Below are 20,579 nucleotides of genomic sequence, written 5' to 3'. Positions count from 1 at the left end.
GAGATGCTGTGAGAGCATGAGCTCCTGAGAGATGCTTAAATGTGTGCTGGGTGATGAGGAATATCTTGCCATGGCTTTTATGTGCAAGTGGAGCTGTATTTTCTGCAATAACGTTAATAACCTTTGTGTGACTGTTTAGAAGGATGAACCTCATTAAAGAAGAGGTATTTAATAACAGGCCTATTTTTATCTCTGTCTTTATCTAGCAGTCTGCACATTTATTTCAAGCCTCTAACAGTGCCTTGGAAGAAAAATGGTTTCCCTCCTGAAAACGTTTTGGGAGTGCATCCAGCCTAGGTTAACTTGAATTTCCAAGCTGAGTATGTTCCTTCCTGCTTCCAGAGCAAACAAGCCATTCCGTGAGCTTGGGTTGTTTTCTGGGTATTATGGGAAAGTACTTTTCAGACATTTTGACTTGGGTTCCAGAGGCACTGAAATGGTTCTGAAGGTTTGACCAAATCAAAGCAACACCCTCGCACTTCAAATGCACAATCTTGTTCTGTGGGATGAGCATCCAGGCACTACAGTGCATGCTTATTTAGCCATGGCTCGGATTTCCATCCCCATGAAACACCAGAGGTTGCTTCTGTGGCCAGGGAAGTGTTGAACTCTCCCACCAAGGCATCATCGAAGATGCTGGAGATCAGGTGAGCTGCACACTGTGAGCTCCAAAGCTGCAGGGTATCAGAATCCCAGCCTGGTTTGGGTTGGAAGGGATCTCAAAGCTCATCCGATCCCAACCCCTGCCACAGGCAGGGACCCCTTCCACTAGAGCAGCTTGCTCCAAGGCCCTGTGTCCAACCTGGCCTTGAACACTGCCAGGGATGGGGCAGCCACAGCTTCTCTGGGCACCCTGTGCCAGCGCCTCAGCACCCTCACAGGGAAGAGCTTCTGCCTAAGAGCTCAGCTCAGTCTCACCTTTCCTGTCTCTGCGTTACTGAAACGGCTTCCTTTGGCATGTCAAGAAAGCTTCTGAGTCAAAAAGTAACGTACATCTCTACTTTTCCAGCCCTGCTTTACCAGCATAAGCTTGGGAAAGAAATGTATTCTCCTTGGGTCTGTCTTGATGTCTTGTAGAACTAATCCCCATTTATTGCAAGAACTCTTACAACAGTACATTCGTGTTTAATTTTTTATGTTGTGTTTACATTTTGGAAGGAGTAAGTGTGGTGCTGGTGGTGAAAGCTCTCATTAAGAACATTTCTGATTCAAAAGCTCTTTCTTCAGCCCAGAGATTCTTTTTCCTCTCTCCTGATTTTCTGCCTGCTCCTTAAGACTGCAGGAAGTTTTGCTGGGGTCATTCACTTGCAACAGGATGTTATATGAATACTGAATTAATGTATGCAGTCTGCCACTTGGTATTGCTTCTCTTCTGCTGCTGGAGATCTCCCAGGGCTGCAAAGACCTTGAAAGCTGCAATGCCAACAACAGGAATGTGCCTGTGATCCTGCAAAGTAAAAGGAGAAACATGAGGCCGTGTGTGTCTCCCAACACTGCAGGGTGTGAATAAATAGATCTAAACAATTTACATTCTAACCCCAGATCAGGTTTTATTTTTAGGATTTGTCGTTCAGCCCAAGTGAAACCTTTCCCTTTCTGTCTGGTGGCGCTTCTAAAAGTGCCTTTAAGTTATCACTGACACTGTACTTTAAGATGCATTTGCATTTTTGACATAATCTGCCCTGTGTCCAACCTGGCCTTGAACACTGCCAGGGATGGGGCAGCCACAGCTTCTCTGGGCACCCTGTGGTAGCGCCTCAGCACCCTCACAGGGAAGAGCTTCTGCCTAAGAGCTCAGCTCAGTCTCCCCTCAGGCAGGTTCAAGCCATTCCCCTTGGCCTGTCCCTACAGGCCCTTGTCCAAGGCCCCTCTCCAGGTTTCCTGCAGCCCCTTTAGGCACTGGAGCTGCTCTCAGGTCTCCCCTTCAGGAGCCTTCTCTTCTCCAGGCTGCCCCAGCCCAGCTCTCTCAGCCTGGCTCCAGAGCAGAGCTGCTCCAGCCCTTGCAGCATCTCCATGGCCTCCTCTGGACTTGCTCCAGCAGCTCCACATCCCTCTTATGCTGTTGCCCCAGAGCTGGATCAGGACTCTGGTTCTCCATGGTTTTGCATGAGGACCTCCTGATGCTTTGCACAGAGCTTGCCATGGTACGAGTCAAGCGCTTGTTGGCAGGGCTTCTCTCCTGTTCTCAGCAGGCTTCTGCTGAGCATGAAGGTACCTTCCTGCAACGGCTGCTCCATGGCTGCATCGCTTCCATTGGCAGAGAAGGAACTCGGATACCCTCCTGCTGCATGGCAGTGAGCCCTGTGGAGCCAGCACACCCAAGTGATGAGTATAGACAGTGTGTATTCACCAGGGCAGTGCTGGTGTAGTTGTTTAGCCCTGTTCACACCACCAAAGCCTTACACTGGGTGGAGATGTGTGTGTTTGGAGGGGTTAACCCCAACTGTTAGCTTGTCAGGTAGGATTTGCATCACTGGCAGCTGAAGAGAAAAACTGTTATTAAGTGTAATGTGGCACCTTGGATACAGAAAACATGGGGAGACAATAAATATAGACTTCCGCAATGTCATTTTATGGTGTCACTCTTCAGAATCTATTAAGGCTTAGCTGCAGTGCTGCCTGCAGCTTCTTCTGGTTAGATCAGTAAATTCTGTTCATTATCTCCAGCACTTGATTTGACCTACTGTGTCATATAAAAGAGGGAATATTGAAGGCATCGGGGCACCCCAGTTACCTTCTTTGGCAGCTGGGATTTTTGGTGGAACTCCAGGTTTTCTCAGGTTTGCTGCTCACACCCCAGTCAGTGCTCGGTTGTGTAGATGGACCCAAAATGTGAAGTGTTGCCGGATGGAATTGAGAAATGCAGGCAGTGGTGACCTGCCTTAATCAGCAGGAAGAGGAGAGCCATAGTGAGGAGGGATGCAGCTGTCTCCTTGGGGTGAGTTCCTATGTGGTTATCCCACCCTGGCACTGCTCTGGGATGTGGACGCTCTTGAACAGGCCGAGGGTGGCTGGAGGTGGGGGCAAAGGTGACAAGAACTTAACTGCAGAAAGGTGGTTGCTGAAGCCGCGGGCTCGCAGAAGAGTTTGCTGTCACCTTACTGTGGTGTTGCCACTCATTTGCTGTCAGGAGCTCGCTGCTTTCTTGGTGCTGAGAACTGCACTGCTGTTTTTGAAGAGCTCCTCAGTCTACAGATGAAACTGTGCCTGTTCGTCCCATTTTCTTGTCAAGCACAGATCCCAGCAGCAGCAGGTTTGTGTACCTTTACCCCTGGCCTCACTATTTAGCTCTCCAGGATGGAAGAGAATGAGTTCAGGCCCAACCTTCTGATAATTTATTGTGTTCCTTGTGCTTAAGGGCAGAATTTAAGTTGCCAAAAGCAGATGTTTGCTTGCTCCTTTTTTAGCTCGTAAAGTACTTTGTGCATGCTTGATTGATGGATGTCCCTGTTACATTAATAGTTGGGCTTTGCAGAAAGCTGTTATTACCAGGAGAATCTGGTGTGGGTTTCAGTTTTTTTTCTTGCATTGAAAATCCATTATTAATGTCTTTTTGAGGAAAAAAAGAAAAAGAGGCTTCAATTCAGGCATTTTACTTTGCTTTCTCGGGCTCCTTTGCAACTGTCTTCTCTGAGGCAGTTTTAAAATCAATATTACAAGTGTCCTTTATGTTTTACTGTGTGGTTGAGGGTTGCCACATCTTGCTGTCGATTTCTGATTGTGTTGCAAGACATTTGGGTGCATGCAGATTGCCACGTGATGGATTACTGTCATCCCAATCGTCACCGAGTTGGGAAGCACAAATGGGAAAGAGCAGCAACAGAAGTTTTCTGTGTGGGGAGGGTTTGCACGTGCCTCAAGCTCTTGTGCAGCAGCATGATGAGCAGTCCTGCTCCAGGGCTTTCCAGGCAGGTATGGACGTGTTTGTTGCTTGACCTGCCCATGGGCAGGCTGTTGCCAAGCCTTTTGTGCCCGGCCCTCAAGCCAGCTCCTTATCTGCCAGATGCTTTGGTTGCAACAATATGTAGGTGATCTGGATATACAGTGAATTGCTGCCAAATGGATTGGGTTTATTTTCTTTAAAATGCATCTTGTAGACATGTAAAACTTGCTGTGCTTTGTGGAGACCAGTTTGGGTTTTTAAGGACTCACAGAGTCATAGAATGATTTGGGTGTGAAGGGGCCTTAAAGCTCATCCAGTTCCATAAGCATGGCCACCTTCTATTAGACCAGGTTGCTCAAAGCCTCATCCAGCCTGGCCTTGAATTAGCTGTAGTTCATCCATTCATGCTGGGGAATCATAGAAGCCCAGGTTGGAAGGGACCTCAAGGATTATACGGTCCAGCCTTTCCCAACAAAGCATGACATAGATGTTTACCCTCTCCAATAGTGGGGAGTCACCACTTATCTGGAGAGATTATTCCAGTGGCTGATTGTTTTAATCATGAAGTTTTTCCTCATGTTCAGTCAGAATCTCTCCATCACCCCTTGTCTTTTCCATGGGACTTCTCGTACAAAAAGTCTCCATCTTCTTTGTAGCCACCCTTTAAATACTGAGCTTTAAATCCTGTGGACTAGTGCAAAAAGAAGGCAGAGACACTGTTGCTGTGTCTCTGGAGGAGCAGCGCAAGGTGTGGGTGTTCTGAACACATCTCCAGGGGACACAGGCAGCCCAAGATCTTCCTGGGCCCCCAGTGCTGCTGTCTGCTGGAGCTGGTTGTTGGGAGGGGTGACATGTACAACCGTGGGCAGGCTCTGACCTTGCTGCTGGGACCTAGTTAGCAATTCTGTTGATGTTCTGGAAAGGAAAATGTAATTCAGGCCACCTTCTCCTCCAAGCTGACCCTGAGACTCCGGGAGGAGAGCAGCTACTGAATAATTAGGGGCCTTTTTTTTTTCTTGCCTTTGTGCTGGAGTTACTGCTCAGTGTTGAACTGTGCTGGAAAGTGTCATTCGTTTCCTTGAGCGTATTGGTCCAAGTGTACTTTGTGTTAATACAGTGCCATAAATTGCAGGTTTATTAATCACAGCATGCCGCAGCGCATCACTGTCTCGCCTTATTCCGCGGGTGCTGTGGCTGGTCCGACCCCTGTAGCCCTGGCCAAAGAGTGAACGTGGTGGCTGGAGCACTGCCCTGTACTCCTGTGCTTCGTTTAGCTTGTGCTTTATGTTGGCACAGCTCTTACCCTGTAAGCTCCAGCAGCATTTGCCGGCACTGCCAGTACCGCGGGGAGCAGCCACACTGCTGTGGAGGAGAGCAACCAGGATGCACCCGGGAGGAAGTGGGTTTGTCACAGGGGAGTTTTGACACACCACATCCCTGCTGCTGCCGTTCCGGTTTGGGTCCGTAGGGGTCCTGGCTTTGCAGTGAATCCCTTGAGCCTGAGCTCCTGCGCAGGGCTGCGCTGCGGGATGTGCGGTGTGATGATGCTGTGTCTCTGTCTCCGTGGCAGAGCTTTCAGCCTTCCTGGCAATGTCAATTCTCCTGGCTGCATTCTAAAATTGCACTGAGTTATTGATTTATCTTTGAGAGGATTTCCTTCCCGAGGGACATTTCTCACTGGTTTAATGATTTAGTTCCTCTACAAGTGCAGGATCCGGAGCAGAGCAGAGCCACCCTCCTGCCCTGAGCCTGCACCCCAGGGTTGTGCTCCCGCCGCTTCCTCTGCAAGCCCATTTCTATTCCAAAGCTGGCATGAGGTTATGCTGCTGTTCCTGCAGGGACAACTGTGAATAAAGGGGCATTTTCAGCTTTCACTGTGAGTCTTGGACTAGCCTTTATGCTGTGGCACCAGTGTTGTTATCTTAGACTTGTTGCAAACAGCTCTGAGACTGGCACATGGGAAGCATGAAGCTGTGCCAGCATTAATGCCCCCAGGCTCCTGAGAGCATCTGAATTCCCTGAAGTGGGATGTGATGGGAGCTGGATCATGCAAACATCTCTTTTCCTAAAGGTGCAGCGTGCAGCCTCTGTTTGCTTTCTGCTCTTGGAGCATCTCTGCCCTTGGAGCATCTCTGAAAATCAGACCAGGCAAGTTCACTTACAATCTCATGCTTGTACTCCTGAGGAGGCAAAGCTAATTCTCTACATTAACTCCCACTTTTCTCCTCGAAGCCCAGAAATGGCAGTCCATGGGTTGGGGGTCAACTGGTGAGGCTTTAGGAGCTGGGCTGGATGTTTTACCTACTGTCTGTGGAAGGGAAGTGGCATGCTCTGTGTCCCTGGGTGCCTGTCTCCAGCCATGGCCCATCTAAAGTCCACCTCCCTGTGGGTTCCCATATCTAACACCACAGTGGATGTGGATCCCATCTCAGCTGCAGCATTCACGGTGAAATGTGAGGCTGCCCACGTGGTTATAAGCCAGCATCCCCTGGTTGGACCCAGGGAGAATGACAATTTATTTGCCTATGAACCAAGTGTGCCACAAATTCTTTCTTAGTGATCTACCTGTGTGATAAAACAGGGCCTTAGTGTCTGTCTGAAGTACTGCAGTGGTAACAAGTTTGACAATTAGGCTAATGTCACTTATGACTGCAATAGCTATAGAAACCTGGCTTTAAATTGAAGCTTCAAGAAGCACTATACCAGTGTTCTCTCCAAGGCTGCTTCTTATTTCAGTTTTTATTATTCAAATTCATTCTCACTATAGCTTGGCAGTGTAGCTGGCAGACGGGCTTCTCCAATATGTTCTGCTAGTCACATAGAATCCCAGGCTGGTTTGTGTTGAAAGGGACCTTAAAGCTCATCCAGTTCCAACCCCTGCCGTGGGCAGGGACACCTTCCACTGGAGCAGCTTGCTCCAGGCTTCATCCAACCTGGCTGCTGGGAGCTGCTCTAAGGTCTCCCCTTCAGGATCCTTCTCTTCGCCAGGCTGAACCAGCCCAACTCTCTCAGCTTGGCTCCAGTGCAGAGCTGCTCCAGGCCTCGCAGCATCTCCATGGCCTCTGGATGGGTTTGTCTATGTTGTATATGTTTTAGCTTTTCAATATCAGCCTTGCCTGAGTTATAAACACAGAAGCTGAAGACAGAAACAGAGATTCCTGAGACCTGGTCATGAAGACCCATTCTTGAGCTCCCCAGTCGTCCCCTTGGAAGTAGATTCTCTTTTTCCCTGTTTTTCCTCCTGTTGCACAATATTAGGTTTCTGCTGCTTTTTTCCACCCATGGCCAGGTTAGACCTCCTGCTTCTCACACTGGTGTTGATCCTGATAGATTATCCCTTCCCATAGAGCAGTTGTCCTTCTCATGCCTCCGTGTTGTTGGCTTCTTTGGGGGTGGTTCTCTCTGCCCTAACATTCATCTGTGGTGGCCATCTCAACAGTCAATATGGAGAGGAAGAGATGCTCTTTGAGAGTGACAGATGTGGAAGACCGCTGTGGTTAATGATGTTCTGGAGGTGTTAATCTCTGTCATAGTAAAGAAGCTGATGGTTCTCTGCTCAAAAAGGTATTAGATGCCTAAAATCCCTTAGGATAAATATCATTGTCAGTTCCTTTTGTCAGGTTCTCAATTCTCCTGGGGTCATCTCCCTCATCCTTCTCTGTCTGCATTCTGCATTGATCTTCTCTGAACCTAGATAAGCCTTCAGCATCCCAGCTGGGTTTTCTGGTGTAACAAATCCACCTGTGGGATGACAACTATTGAATAGGTTGCAGTGACATTATGAAGTAGTGTAGGCTTGGAGATAAATAACTTGGTGAGTAAGAGAGGGATTAAAACTGGCTTTTGTAAATAATCTTTCTGTTGCATGGTGACATGGTGAGACCCAGGGCACTGGAGCCTGGTGTGGTGTTTGACAGCTGAGATGGTCAGAGTGTGGCTGGACACCTTTGATCTCCTGCCTGGACCTTTGTGGGATTAAACTCTCTAAAGTGCTACAGTTCACAGAATCGAGCCCAGTATCAGAAAACAGATAAGTGCTTTGTATTGAAGCACCCAGCACATGCATCAGGCTGCACCCAGGGGGTGTGGTAGTGCATAAGAAGTGCCTGGCTCAAAGCTGGAGATAAGGGTTTGCTTATGAAGTGAAAACATATGTTCTTGCCAATTTTATGAGAGGGCAGCCCTTCCTCCTCTTTGCCTGCTATTATTTCTCTCCTGGTGTATTTTCTGCTGATGCAGTGCAAGTGGGAGAGAAGCCTTTGGAGAGAGGCAGGTGGAAGGGCACAAGCACTTGTTGCTAGGGGCCCTTTGCCATACGAAGCTTTCCTATATTGGCAGCAGCAGCAGAACTATCAACAGATGCTACAGCAGCGGCTCCCATCAGAGAAGCACCATATGTCCTCTCCCGAGCCCTCCTTCCCTAGGAGTCCTCCTCCCCAGGCACCTCTCTAGCATCCGCCTTCACTTCCATCGCTTACTGCCTCGGAGCATCCCAGGAAGCGCAGCACCTCACAGGAGGTACATGCTCTGCCCTGTGTGTGACAGCAGCTCTCTTGTCCTCATCTTGCTCCAGGAAGGTTGAGGTTTGGTGGGATTTCAGGCAGGCAGCGAGCTCAGGCTGGGCTATGTGTAGAACAATCTTGGCCACTGGTGATGGCAGGAACGAGTTAAACAGACACATTGCGACTGGGTCCCCTGCCTGTCACTGCGGGTTCACCTTCTTTTCCCTCCCCTTCTGCTCCCCCAGTGCTGGAGGCGAAGCCCAGCACAGGCAGTGGGTGGGTTTGGCAGGAGGGAGTAGGAGCCAGAGCATGGAGCTCATAGGGTGCTGCTGGTTTGAATAACCGGGCTCATGGTCCCCGGTGCTGGCGGATCAATGGAGGGAACATAAATACCAGTGCCATGGGAGAGCTGGGTGGGTTGTAACTGGCAGTGGTGAGTGGTTGTCCAGCTGAGTGTCCACATTTAACTGATGCTTTCACATGTCTAACCAGGCATTACTCACTGGAAAGCCCCTTCCTTGCGTTCCTTTGTTCTCCACTAGCTGCGGAAGGAGGGATTTGATTCTGGCATCACTTCTAAAACATTTTCATTGTATCTGCCAAAGGAAACAAATTGCAGAGAAGACCTCTCAGCATTAGGACAAAAGAGTGCCTCTAAATCCCTTTTCAGATAAACAAATGTTTGGGCTGTAGGCCTGATGGATGGTGTTTAAAGGCATGGTTATTACTGCAGCAAGCAAGTGGTTGGCATTGAAAATCATAGGATGCAAGAGAGAAAAGTTCTCCCAAGGTTTGCTGTGGGCATGTTTTCTCCCTGTAATCCTGATTGTGAGGAGCACTTGGAACCCCTAGTCTACACAGTGATCTCCATGGATTAGCCATGGAAAACCAGTATCCCAGCAAGCACCATTAAGTTGCTTTTCTCTTGCTAGATAAGAAACTGGAATGGGAACGACCCTTTCTCCGCACCCTGTTCACATAGGGTTCAAGCCCAGCAGAAAGCAGTGGTGCTGCTTTGGGACACGAGGAGCACGGGCAGGAGCAGGGACTGTAGCACTTTGTGTTGGGATGTGTCAGTGGGGTGATGTTGGGGTTTCCCAGGGATGGCTTTGCTCCAGCAGCAGTGCTGGGCGTTGAACTGGGAACAGCTTCATCTTGGTGAGCTTGGAAGCATTTCAGGTGGCTTCTGTCCACTGCACTGTGGACAAAGTTGGTGTTGGAGAAGATGACGTATTTACACATCACTGTTTTGACAGGCCAAATTGCAGGGTATTTATTAGCATAGCTGGGAATATTATATGAAGATTTGTCAGAATAACCAGGTAAAGCATGTTATGTGGAACATCCTTGATTTTGTTGAGGTTTTTTTAACTGTTGGTTCAGTCTGTCCGCAATTGATCCCATTCAGGCATTTCTGGAAGATGCTGGTGCGAGCGGCTGCTGAGAGCTCAATGGCTGTGCCCTGGGGATCAGGCTCTTCCTGCTGCTCGGTATTTGTCACATGCTCTGGGAGGCAGAAGATAACAGCAGGTTGAGTTGTGTGCTTGTGCTGTAAGGACAAAACTCTCATGGCTTCCTCCGTAACTGGATGAAGGGAAGGATGTCTCTTTATCCTTGTCCACCCTCTGCACACCAGGATCTTTTATCAGGGTTCAGTGATAGGATGCAATGATCATGATAAAACCAGCCTGACGCCACCATGACTTCTCATTTGCAGGCAGAGGCAGGCGGCCCTGGGAGAAGTGGGATGGCATTGGCCACAGTGGGTCATGGCAGGGGTTCCTCCAGTATCTCATCCCCTATGGATGCTGCAAGTATGCACTTAATGAACAGTTTATGAACATGGCAAGCACACAGTGATTATGAGAGAGTTTTCTCTATAATTACAGTAGTAATTAGAGCCCCTGCTATCACTGATGGCTTGGACATGAGAAATCAGAGGCAGTGACCAGGATGGGGCCTCTCCAAGGATGTGCTGTGCCTGACAGGCAGCTGTGGGTTTCCCAGCAGAAGTGCAGAACTAATGGCATTAAGAGATGCACACAGAGAGGCTTTGTAAAGCATTTCGTCAGCATTGTAGGAGTTTCTACTTGAATCATGGACGTGGGTGCCACAGCTTTCTTGTTGCTGGCACAGTGAGTAAGGTGCCCTGGGAAACACCGGGGGAAGCTTCCAGGCCTGATGCTGTTAAACCTCTCTGGAAGAGAGGATATATAGCATATTGATGACCTTGTCCAGTGGTGCTTAATTGGGAAGAGCAGTGAGTGCCGGGAGGCAAACTAATACAAAAGGCAGCAGATGAATGGAAAAGGGGCAGGAAATAGCAAAATGCGATTCAGGCTCTGGGCTTTCTCTTCCCATTCATAATCCATCTCTTCTTGACCTGTGCTTCTGCACAGCCTCCCTTCCTTTTGTGTGTAAAAGTGTTCTGTTTTGAAATAACAAGCAAGCCAAGGAGAGGCATGACTCACCCGGAGACAAAACACCAGACCCCGCAGCCAGGCATTGCTGTTTCCTTGCTCACAGTGCCAACCGGGATGCCGGAGCCAGAGCTGAGCCCCACCACACTGGGGCTGGTTCCTTGCTTTTCCTGAGCCCAGCATTCAGCATGAGAAGCGGCAGCGTCTTCTTGCAGCCAGGGCACTGTGCTCCTGTGAATCCTGTCCTCACCCCAGGGAGGAGCAGGCAGTGACAGTGAGCACCAGGGTGATTGTGTCCTATACCTGCCCAACATGGGATGCCTCAGTCTTTCCCAGGTACCCACCTCCTGGAGCTGGTGGTGCCAGTGATCATAGAACCCCAGACTGGTTCAGGTTGGAGGGGACCTCAAAGCTCATCCAGTTCCAACCCCTGCCACAGGCAGGGACCCCTTCCACTGGAGCAGCTTGCTCCAAGCCCCTGTGTCCAGCCTGGCCTTGAACACTGCCAGGGATGGGGCAGCCACAGCTTCTCTGGGCACCCTGTGTCAGCACCTCAGCACCCTCTAGTCAGGCAGCAGAGCTCTGCTGCTTCCTGCAATTTGTCTCCTTTGTGGGTTTTTTTAATCACTGCTTTATTAAAGGAGCAGGGTCAGTGCTATCAGATCACTTTGTGAGGATGCTCTGTCAGTCTTGTGCAGCCTTATTGTTTTTAATATTGCTTTGCTGGCAACATTCGTGGATTGATTTGCAGATTCTTCTGTTGCTTGTATCAGAATGTCCCTTTCCCCTCACTTCCCTGTGCTGAGAGAAACTGAGTAAAGAAAGGTAGATGTTATCTGATGCTTCTCAGATACCAAAGTGATTTCTGAGAGCTGCAGAGCCAGTTACTGACTCATAACTGTGGCTTGTTTTCGCACCATGGGTAGATTTATGTGGTTGGGGTATTTTGCAATGGTAAACAAAGGTGCTCACTCGGGATCTGCCTTGGTGAGCAGAATTGGCCTTTTTCTGCTTGCAGAAGCCTTCCCTGTGGACCTTTCTCTGCTGCAGAGTGGTGCAGGGAGGTGTTTCAGGAGCGGGAGAGTCTTGCACCCCTCATGGGCTTTCTCTGGCTGGGCAGGTCGATGGGTCCCAGCTCAGGGTCCATGGGGTGGGTAGCGGATGGGGCAGCTGCTCCAGGAGGGCAGGAATAGCTGTGTATGATGTGAAACCTAACTGGTTGTTTTTAATGCCTGCCTGTTGCTGTGTCATGGGTTGAGGCTCAGTCTTCCCTGCATGCAGAACTGTAAAACCCCTTGTGGCCAGCACTAAATGGGATAATGTACTGGAAAAGATCCAGGCAGGATGAGACTGTTCTCATCTGGGGAGGAAACACAGTTGGTCACTTGGCTGGTTTTGAAAGAGAGAAACAGGGTGACTTGGGTATTATTACGTGTTGCATATTCAGCACAGCAGCTTTCAGTTACCCTGCATATAACATGCCTGATTCTTGCCTTAGCTGGGAGCATGATGGAAGCATGTTCTGTTTTCCATTTGTTTATTTATTTATCACCTTGCGTTCACTCTCTCTGAGGCTTGATATAGGTATAGGGCTTCAGCAGTGTACACACAGCAGAATAACAGATAACTGTGATTTGGTTACGAGGCAATAATTTAAGTCGACAGGTTTAGCTGATAACATAAAACACAAGAGGGGAATAGCATTGGTTTATAAATGTCAGCAGAGCCCCTGTGAGTGAGTTGCTGCCTTGAAGCTGGCTCTGGAGCTGTTACTCCATCTAATGTATTATAAGAAGAAATAAACAGATGTCTGAAAAAGTCTGGCTGACCAAGATTAAAGGAGCAGGGCTATAAATTACATTCTTCCTCAGTGTCATGTTAAGGAACTCTCAGGACAGACAGAGCACGTCCAAGGAAGATGAAGGCAGGACCTCCGGTTGATGAGGTTTAGGCTGCAGATGCCTGGACACGTGGGCAGCAGCCAGGTGTGGGGCTGGCTTCTCCAGAGAGCAGGGAAAGTCAGAGTGGTTGTGTGGGAGAGCAAAACCTGCCCTGGTGCTTCCACAGCTGATAAAAGGATTAAATTGAGAATGGGAATAACACCCTCCTAGCAGTGTGTTGCTACAGGATCAGCATCTCTCGTGTGTGAAATAAAAGCTGTCACTTTGACATTTATTCCCAATAACTCCCATGTCATTTGTGCAGTGACAAGGGTTTTCTTACCCTCTGGAAGTACTTTACTTTTTGGCTGCAAGGTGAAAAGCTGAGTGAAGTGATTCAGGGGCAGGCGGGTGGCACGTCCCCACTGGGGACACTGGATGGTCTGCTTAAACTCCCTGGCTTTCTCTCAGATCCATGAAGTCAAACTGATGTGGTAACACATCTTCAAATCGGTTCAGTTGTGGTTTAAAGAATTCCCAAGTATGGGAAAAGGGTACCACTGGTTGTGGAGGAAGGAGTTCGCTGGCTTCCTCCTCTGCCAGTGATAGCCTGTTCTGCAGGGGGGTGCAGCTATTTCTACTCAGTGGGTAGTTAATGTGGAGGTGGGAAATTAATTAGAATGGAAACTCTTCTTTCCCTTTATAAGGAGCAAGGGAGCAGGCCAGGATCAGATCTGGGGTGTGGAGATCTCTGGGAGGTGAAGGCTGTTCAGCAACACGCACATGCAATGCTTTCTGTTTGGATAGACATCTTTTGTTTTTCTAAGGTGTCAAGGAGAAAAAAGGTCACAAAATTGCTTAAATATAAACTTGTTTTGATAGGTTTTTAATTAGTTTCATTTCCCAAATGCAACTTCATATGAACAATAAGTAAAACATTAATTTCTCTAGGAAAAAAGCTATTAAGCGTTCGAGTCTGTATTAACAGCACATGAAGCTGTGTAATTGCTTACATGCGTATCGCTCCGGTGCGTGCTCCCAGTTGTTGAGTAGTATCAAGTTAAAGGTATCAAAGAGAATCAGCTATTTTTAAGGGAAGTATCTGGAAGCTACATAGTGAAACATGATTAAAATTCAGGTTTTCCAGGTTGCTCATTTAAATCAGCATTTTTAATCACATTATTCAAGCCAACCCACCCTCAAACACACTGAATAAAGCTCTAAATACCCCAGACTAAATGAGACTGAAGACCTCATCCTGTCTCAAACATCTGGAATGTTTTGTAGTGACTACACTGATCTTTTTGCTGGAAACAGAGCTGTCTCTCTTGGTTTATTTAACAAAGCAGTGTGTTTGTCCTACTGTGGCGTGAACCTGTAGTGCTGTGCACAGGGGCAAGAAGAAGTCCCTGCAGCAACCAAAGCCGCTTAAATACATCAAGGCTGGGATTTCTGCTCTGGGGGTTGGATGGTCTTGGTCGAATCTCATTTAGGGAAGTGTAAAGAAGCAAAGTTTGTGTCTTCTCTGATGGCAGCCTCCTTAATTCGGTTGTGCTGGGTTTGTGTGCACTGGGGTTTGTGTTTTATTTACTGCTGGCTGAAAATAGAAGCTGTGATGTTGGTGAGTGGAGGGGTCCTTCGGGCCTTCTGGGGACTGCTCCCTTGCTTCCCCTTTGGTGTTTCTTTAAAGCAAAACCCATCAGCCCCCTTCCTCTCCCCTGGCAACCGAGTGCACTAATGTGGCCAGATGCACCCGGAGCACGACAGCCAGGATATACTGTACTGTGCTAATGGGGACAGTCATGTCTCTCTTGTCTGACAATTTAGGAGTTGCTTCAGTGAGTGCTGTGTGTGTAGCCTGGGCTGTCCCAGAGGTGTGACCTGGCAAGGAAAAGCACTGGCTGTGAGAGAGAAAGATCCAGCTCAGCCCTCACTTTCTCCCCTGAATGGTGTTTGTGCCTATGAATCCCACAGTCTCAGCCTGGTTTGTGTTGGAAGGGACCTTAAAGCTCATCCAGTCCCAACCCCTGCCACGGGCAGGGACCCCTTCCACTGGAGCAGCTTGCTCCAAGCCCCTGTGTCCAACCTGGCCTTGAACACTGCCAGGGATGGGGCAGCCACAGCTTCTCTGGGCACCCTGTGCCAGCGCCTCAGCACCCTCACAGGGAAGAGCTTCTGCCTAAGAGCTCAGCTCAGTCTCCCCTCTGGCAGGTTCAAGCCATTCCCCTTGGCCTGTCCCTGCAGGCCCTTGTCCCAAGCCCCTCTCCAGGTTTCCTGCAGCCCCTTTAGGCACTGGAGCTGCTCTAAGGTCTCCCCTTCAGGAGCCTTCTCTTCTCCAGGCTGCCCCAGCCCAGCTCTCTCAGCCTGGCTCCAGAGCAGAGCTGCTCCAGCCCTCACATCATCTCCGTGGCCTCCTCTGGACTCTCTCCAACAGCTCCAGGTCCCTCTTGTGCTGCTACCCCAGAGCTGGATCAGGACTGCAGGGGGGGTCTGCCCAGAGCGCAGCAGAAGGGGAGACTCAAGCAGCAGCATCAATTAGCAACAACCAATTATGGCCTCCTCTGTGTCCCAGCACAACTGCTGGCTATCAATATATGTTTGTCATGAATTGTGACCAGGGAAAACCATTGAATTTCCCACCTTTTCTACATGTAAACCCAAAGCTTAATGTATTCTGTGTTTTTCTGTTGGCAGATATTAGTGATCATGTATTCCTTTTAATGCAGTATTTCCAAACCAGCACAGCCTCGCCTCCGTATGCTTGGTATTCCACATACCTGGCTGTACTCTGCGGTGTGCTTTGATTTCCCTTTGGCAGCTGTACTTTATGCTGTCTACCCTAATCAGCAACTAATTCCCCCTTCTCTAGATTCCAGATCCGCTCCTGATGTGGAGCTTTAGTGCTTTATCAGGAATTGGCCTGGGAAGAAGGAGGGAGCTCATGCTCTGCTGGGCTTTGTCCTGTAGCACAAGCTGGCCCGGTTGCACAGGGCAGTGTTTGGAGGCTGGAGGTGGCATTTCTGTGAGGTTAAAGCAACATTTGTGTCTAAGGGGTGTTGATGGAGGGGAGAGTAATCAGTTGAGAATCTCCTCCTTCTGTTCACCATGTGGGACGAGGCTTTTATCTCTCCCTTGGGTAGGTGCGTGCGCCTTCACCGCATGTTACCTGAACAAAGCTGGAATAGCTCACATGCTCTAAAATAACCCTGCCTTTTCTTATAGGTCAAGCTGTTCCTGCAGGGTCACACGTACGACTGAACCTGCAGACAGGAGACAGAGAAGTCAAACTCCCAGACAGTGAAAATGGGAAAAGTGATACAAGAAAAGAGAGAAGAAAAAGGTACAGCAATGCAAAGCATTGGGGTGGCTAGGCTGTGGGATTCGTGTCTTTCATTGGAGGCCAGGTTCCCCAATGCACTCAGTTGCTGTCTCTTCCCAAGACTTAATAGCTGCTTTAGGAGTTCATCAGTGCTGAAAACACAGCCCTGTCCTTTGTGATACCTTCGGGGTGGCGGTAGAAGTGCCCTGAGTGCATGTTCAGAGTCACCTTCATGGTTTCTGATGCCACGACACCAAAAGTAAATCTGCAACGTGGCTTCTTTGTATGACTTTCAGTCCTTTGAAATACTTGAGCTTAAACTTTCTGAGCCTGAACTGTCAGAGCACTTGTGAGGGGCTTTGTTTGCTTTGACCTGAGCCAGTACCATGGTGTTAGCTCGGTGCAGTCAGTGGGCTCCAGTGATCATTTACACATCAGTGCCTGCTGGTGCTCTCCTTGGATCTCACATAACCTTCCTGTACCTACATCTTTAGATTTGTTGTCAAAGTCTCACTGGTGCTGACATTCCTTTTGGCACCCTCCTACCAAAGACAGGTTTATGGGGGGAACACTGTTTCCTCAAGTGTGGGGGATTTACCTCTGCTTCCCTTGCTCCCCCAGTTCCTCCTTTTCACAGCATGGAGAAGCTCTTCAGCTTCATGATGCTTCAACAGTCGGCTTTCCTTTTCTCTGTCTAGGAGTGTTTGTGGCTCAGATAAACACTCTCTGAACCAATGAGAGAAGCATAAAGAGCAATGCAACATGAGTCTTAGCACTTCTGTGTGATTTCTGCTCGGATTTACGCTTGCCTTAACTTTGTATATGGTGATCATTAGAAATTCTACTGTAAATCTCTTTGTTAAAACTTAAAAGTCCTTAGTAGTGATTTAGTGGCAGTGGTGGTTCTTTGTTTTTCCTGTGAAACATTTCCTGCTCTTCTGTATTGCAACATTAAATTCAGAGCCACAAATTAATATGAGAATCCCAGCCTGGTTTGGGTTGAAGGGACCTTAGAGCTCAACAAGCTCCACTCCCCTGCCATGGGCAGGGACCCCTTCCACTGGAGCAGCTTGCTCCAAGCCCCTGTGTCCAACCTGACCTTGAACACTGCCAGGGATGGGGCAGCCACAGCTTCTCTGGGCACCCTGTGCCAGCGCCTCAGCACCCTCACAGGGAAGAGCTTCTGCCTAAGAGCTCAGCTCAGTTTCCGCTCTGGCAGGTTCAAGCCATTCCCCTTGGCCTGTCCCTACAGGCCCTTGTCCCAAGCCCCTCTCCAGGTTCCTGTAGCCCCTTTAGGCACTGGAGCTGCTCTAAGGTCTCCCCTTCAGGAGCCTTCTCTTCTCCAGGCTGAACCAGCCCAGCTCTCTCAACCTGTCTTCACAGGAGGCTGTCTTCATAATCACCTATTTTTATTGTGTTAGGTCCTGAGATTTTGGGTCAGTGTGCAGATTATGGAGACTTTTTTGACTGTCGGGGTGAGGTGTCTGCAAATCACACACAAAATATAGCACTGAGACTCATCTCTTCTTGAGTGTGGAGGGGTTTTTTTTGTGTTTTAAGCGAGATGCTTGGAAATTCATCACTCTTAGTTCCTTTTCTCCTGACACTTTCCATTGCCAGTACATCACAATGAAAACATTACACATGCAAGTGTTCACTCATAACATGTTCTGTTTTTGTTTCCTCTGCAAGGCTGGGCAAGGTGGATATTGACTCAACTTCATTCACATCTCAGGAGCTCAAAAAGGCACTGGCTAAAATGAAGGAAAGTGAGAAGGCAGAACGAAAGGTAAGGAGAGATCACACAAGGATGTGAACACCTTGTATTACATGTCTCTAGAAATAGGACGACTAAAGTAACTGCTTGGGAAAGTACTGTGCAGACACATCTTTCTGTGGTTATGGACCCAAAATGCCTTTGCTAGCCTGCTGGTGATATATTTGCCTGGGAAACTCACCCCTTTTTGTCCTAATCCTGGATTTTGTGAGAATGGAAAATTTGTGTCCAGTTGCATTTTATTAACTATGAACTTCAAGGCCTTGTGCTGCAAGCTGCTACCAAGTACTTCAGTGTACTCTTACAGTTGAGGGTGATTCTCAGTAATAATCATCCCATGGGCTGCTGGGGGGGAGAGGGGCTGCAGTGGTGGAATGGGCTGGGATCAGCAGTTTACTGACAGGAGGGATGTGGAGCTGTTGGAGGGAGTCCAGAAACAGGCTGAGAGCTGAGCTCTAGGATTCTTGCTGTACCAATGCTCAATTGAAGCTATGGGGTCTTTCCTGTGAACCAAAGCTGGTATGGTCAAGAAGCTCTCCAGTGTGATGCTGCTTCCCACAGTTTCCTGATACCAATGTGATTAGACTTGAATGAATAATGAAAAACCAAGTCCCTTGCATGCACTTGTGTGAAGCCAGGGGCTGATTTCCTTTGTATTGTTCGGATATATGTTTGTCCTTTGATTTGATTTATTTATTCAACTGCCACTTGGTTCACAGGAACATCTGCAGACCCCCAGTGTGGACTGGACTGCAGCATGGAAGTGTTTGTGAAGGAAGTTACTTTGCTGCTCACTGATATCCTTGGTTTAGGTCTCAGTTGCATACCCTGGTAGTAAAACCCAAATGACCATGGTGAAGCATAGGCTGACATTACCTTGTATAAGCTCCGAGTTTCCTATTTAGTTACAAATAGTCCACAACCCAACGTAAAATAGAATAAAAGCACTGCTTCCAGCCCTCACCAGGCTTGGAGCTGGTCCCTAGCCACTGGCATGATACCTGGGGGATGAGACTCATCAGGATGACAGCCTTTCTCCCCTCTTCCCTCAGCAGTATTTCCTTAGGCCCTGGGTCCTCCTCCTGCTGCCTTGCTGCTGGCTCAGTCGAAGGAGAACTGCATATGAGTCAAGGCTTGGAGTTACAAGAAGTCTTTTTCCCCCATCTGGCACCAGGGCATTATTTCATTTTCTGCAAGTTTACTTATGCAGCAGCCAGCATCAGTAATGGCAGGCCTTGAAATGAGTGTCATTTAAATGCAAAAATTAGTGATCCTCTTTTATGTGAAAATAAGCCACTTTTTAACAAGCCCTGTTAGAGGACAGCTATTGTCCCAGCAACGGGGCTCAAACCAGCTACCCCTAATGCACCTAAAGTACTCCATATAAAATCACTCCTGCAGGGAGCAAGTTCATCCTCAAAGTAACTGTGTCAGAGTAAACTGAGTTACCCCAAGCGTGCTCCCATCACCACTCTTGCAAAAGCAGGTCTGTGGGGCTGCGGTGGGGATGGTGGTCTATGCAGCTCCATGGTACCTACAATAATGAGGCCAGCAGTCATTAGTGCTGATTATAGGGCTGCAGTTAGGCTGACCATGCTGTCACTTCCATCACGCAGGGATTTTTTCTGCAGTGGCTCCACCTTTGGCTGCTGTTCACACCCAGGGCAGTGCTTGCAGGGGGAGCACCGCATGTGCAAACCCTTGAGTTGGGGTCACTCCTATGTGAAAACATATTCTAATGCTTGTGACACAATCCCTTTCAAAAGCGGCTTTCTTACTTTCTCCTGCTCTTGGGGAGCCCATCTTGTGTGAACTCAGTGCTTTCTCTGTCCCCTGCAGCAGCAGGCACTGGCCCCGCCTGTCCCAGTGCCACCAGTGCTGGTGCTGGAGAATCAGAATCATAGAATCATTTAGGTTGGAACAGACCTTTAAGATCGAGTCCAGCTGTTCATCTACACAGTTTGTGAGCACTTGCAGGGACGGTGCCTGCAGCCCTGCCCTGGGCAGCCTGTTCCAATGCCTGAGCACCCTCTGGGGCAGGAATTGTTCCTCAGCTCCATCTAAACCTGCCCTGGTGCAGCTTGAGGCTGTTTTCTCTTGTCCCATCCCTTGTTCCTTGGGAGCAGAGCCCAGCCCCTCCTTGCTCCATCCTCCTGTCAGGCAGTTGTAGGGAGCGATCAAGTCCCCCCTGAGCCTTCTCCAGGCTAACCCCCCCCCAGGTCCCTCAGCTGTCCATCTTCTCAGTTCCTGCCAGCTCTGGGGCTCTCTTAGATCTCTGACAGCCTTTTCCTTCTCACCATGTGCCTTTCCACAGTTCTCTGTTCATTGCAGCCCTTGGGGTGCTGTCTGTGTGAGGGACATGAGCCACGCTGCAGGACAAGCTTATCTGCTGGCCAAGCCTCGTGGCGTGGCATTTCAGCTGCCCCCATCTTACAGCTGGTCCTCCCATTTCTCTTTCTGACAGATGCTGTCCCTGATGGTGAGTCCACACGATTCCCTTAGGGATGAAGCCATCCTGAATCATGTTAAGCATTGCCCAGAGAAGCTGTGGCTGCCCCATCCCTGGCAGTGTTCAAGGCCAGGTTGGACACAGGGGCTTGGAGCAAGCTGCTCCAGTGGAAGGGGTCCCTGCCTGTGGCAGGGGTTGGGACTGGATGAGCTTTAAGATCCCTTCCAACCCAAACCAGGCTGCGGTTCTATGAAGAGCTTGGGATGATGAATGCGTATTTGTACATGTCCAAGGAGAACTTGATGTTACTGGCGTGGAGTCACAGGGCAGTTCAGGCTGCATGGGACCT

General features: G+C 49.0%; 1 protein-coding gene across 1 annotated transcript in view; it reads left to right on the top strand.

Annotated features, from left to right (window-relative positions):
• Positions 1–20,579, top strand: part of SIL1 (SIL1 nucleotide exchange factor) — a 76,934-nt gene that overhangs the window by 15,032 nt on the left and 41,323 nt on the right. Inside the window, 2 exon segments of the mRNA XM_061360571.1 lie at positions 15,908–16,025; positions 17,697–17,793. Coding sequence (XP_061216555.1) covers positions 15,908–16,025; positions 17,697–17,793 — 215 coding nt within the window.

Source organism: Neopsephotus bourkii, unplaced genomic scaffold (assembly GCF_033783945.1).
Source record: "Neopsephotus bourkii isolate Nb327-2 ecotype Australia unplaced genomic scaffold, CSIRO-AGI_Nbou_v1 NB_1031, whole genome shotgun sequence".
NCBI classification, from domain to species: domain Eukaryota; kingdom Metazoa; phylum Chordata; class Aves; order Psittaciformes; family Psittacidae; genus Neopsephotus; species Neopsephotus bourkii.
This window is presented reverse-complemented; position numbering and strand designations above follow the sequence as displayed.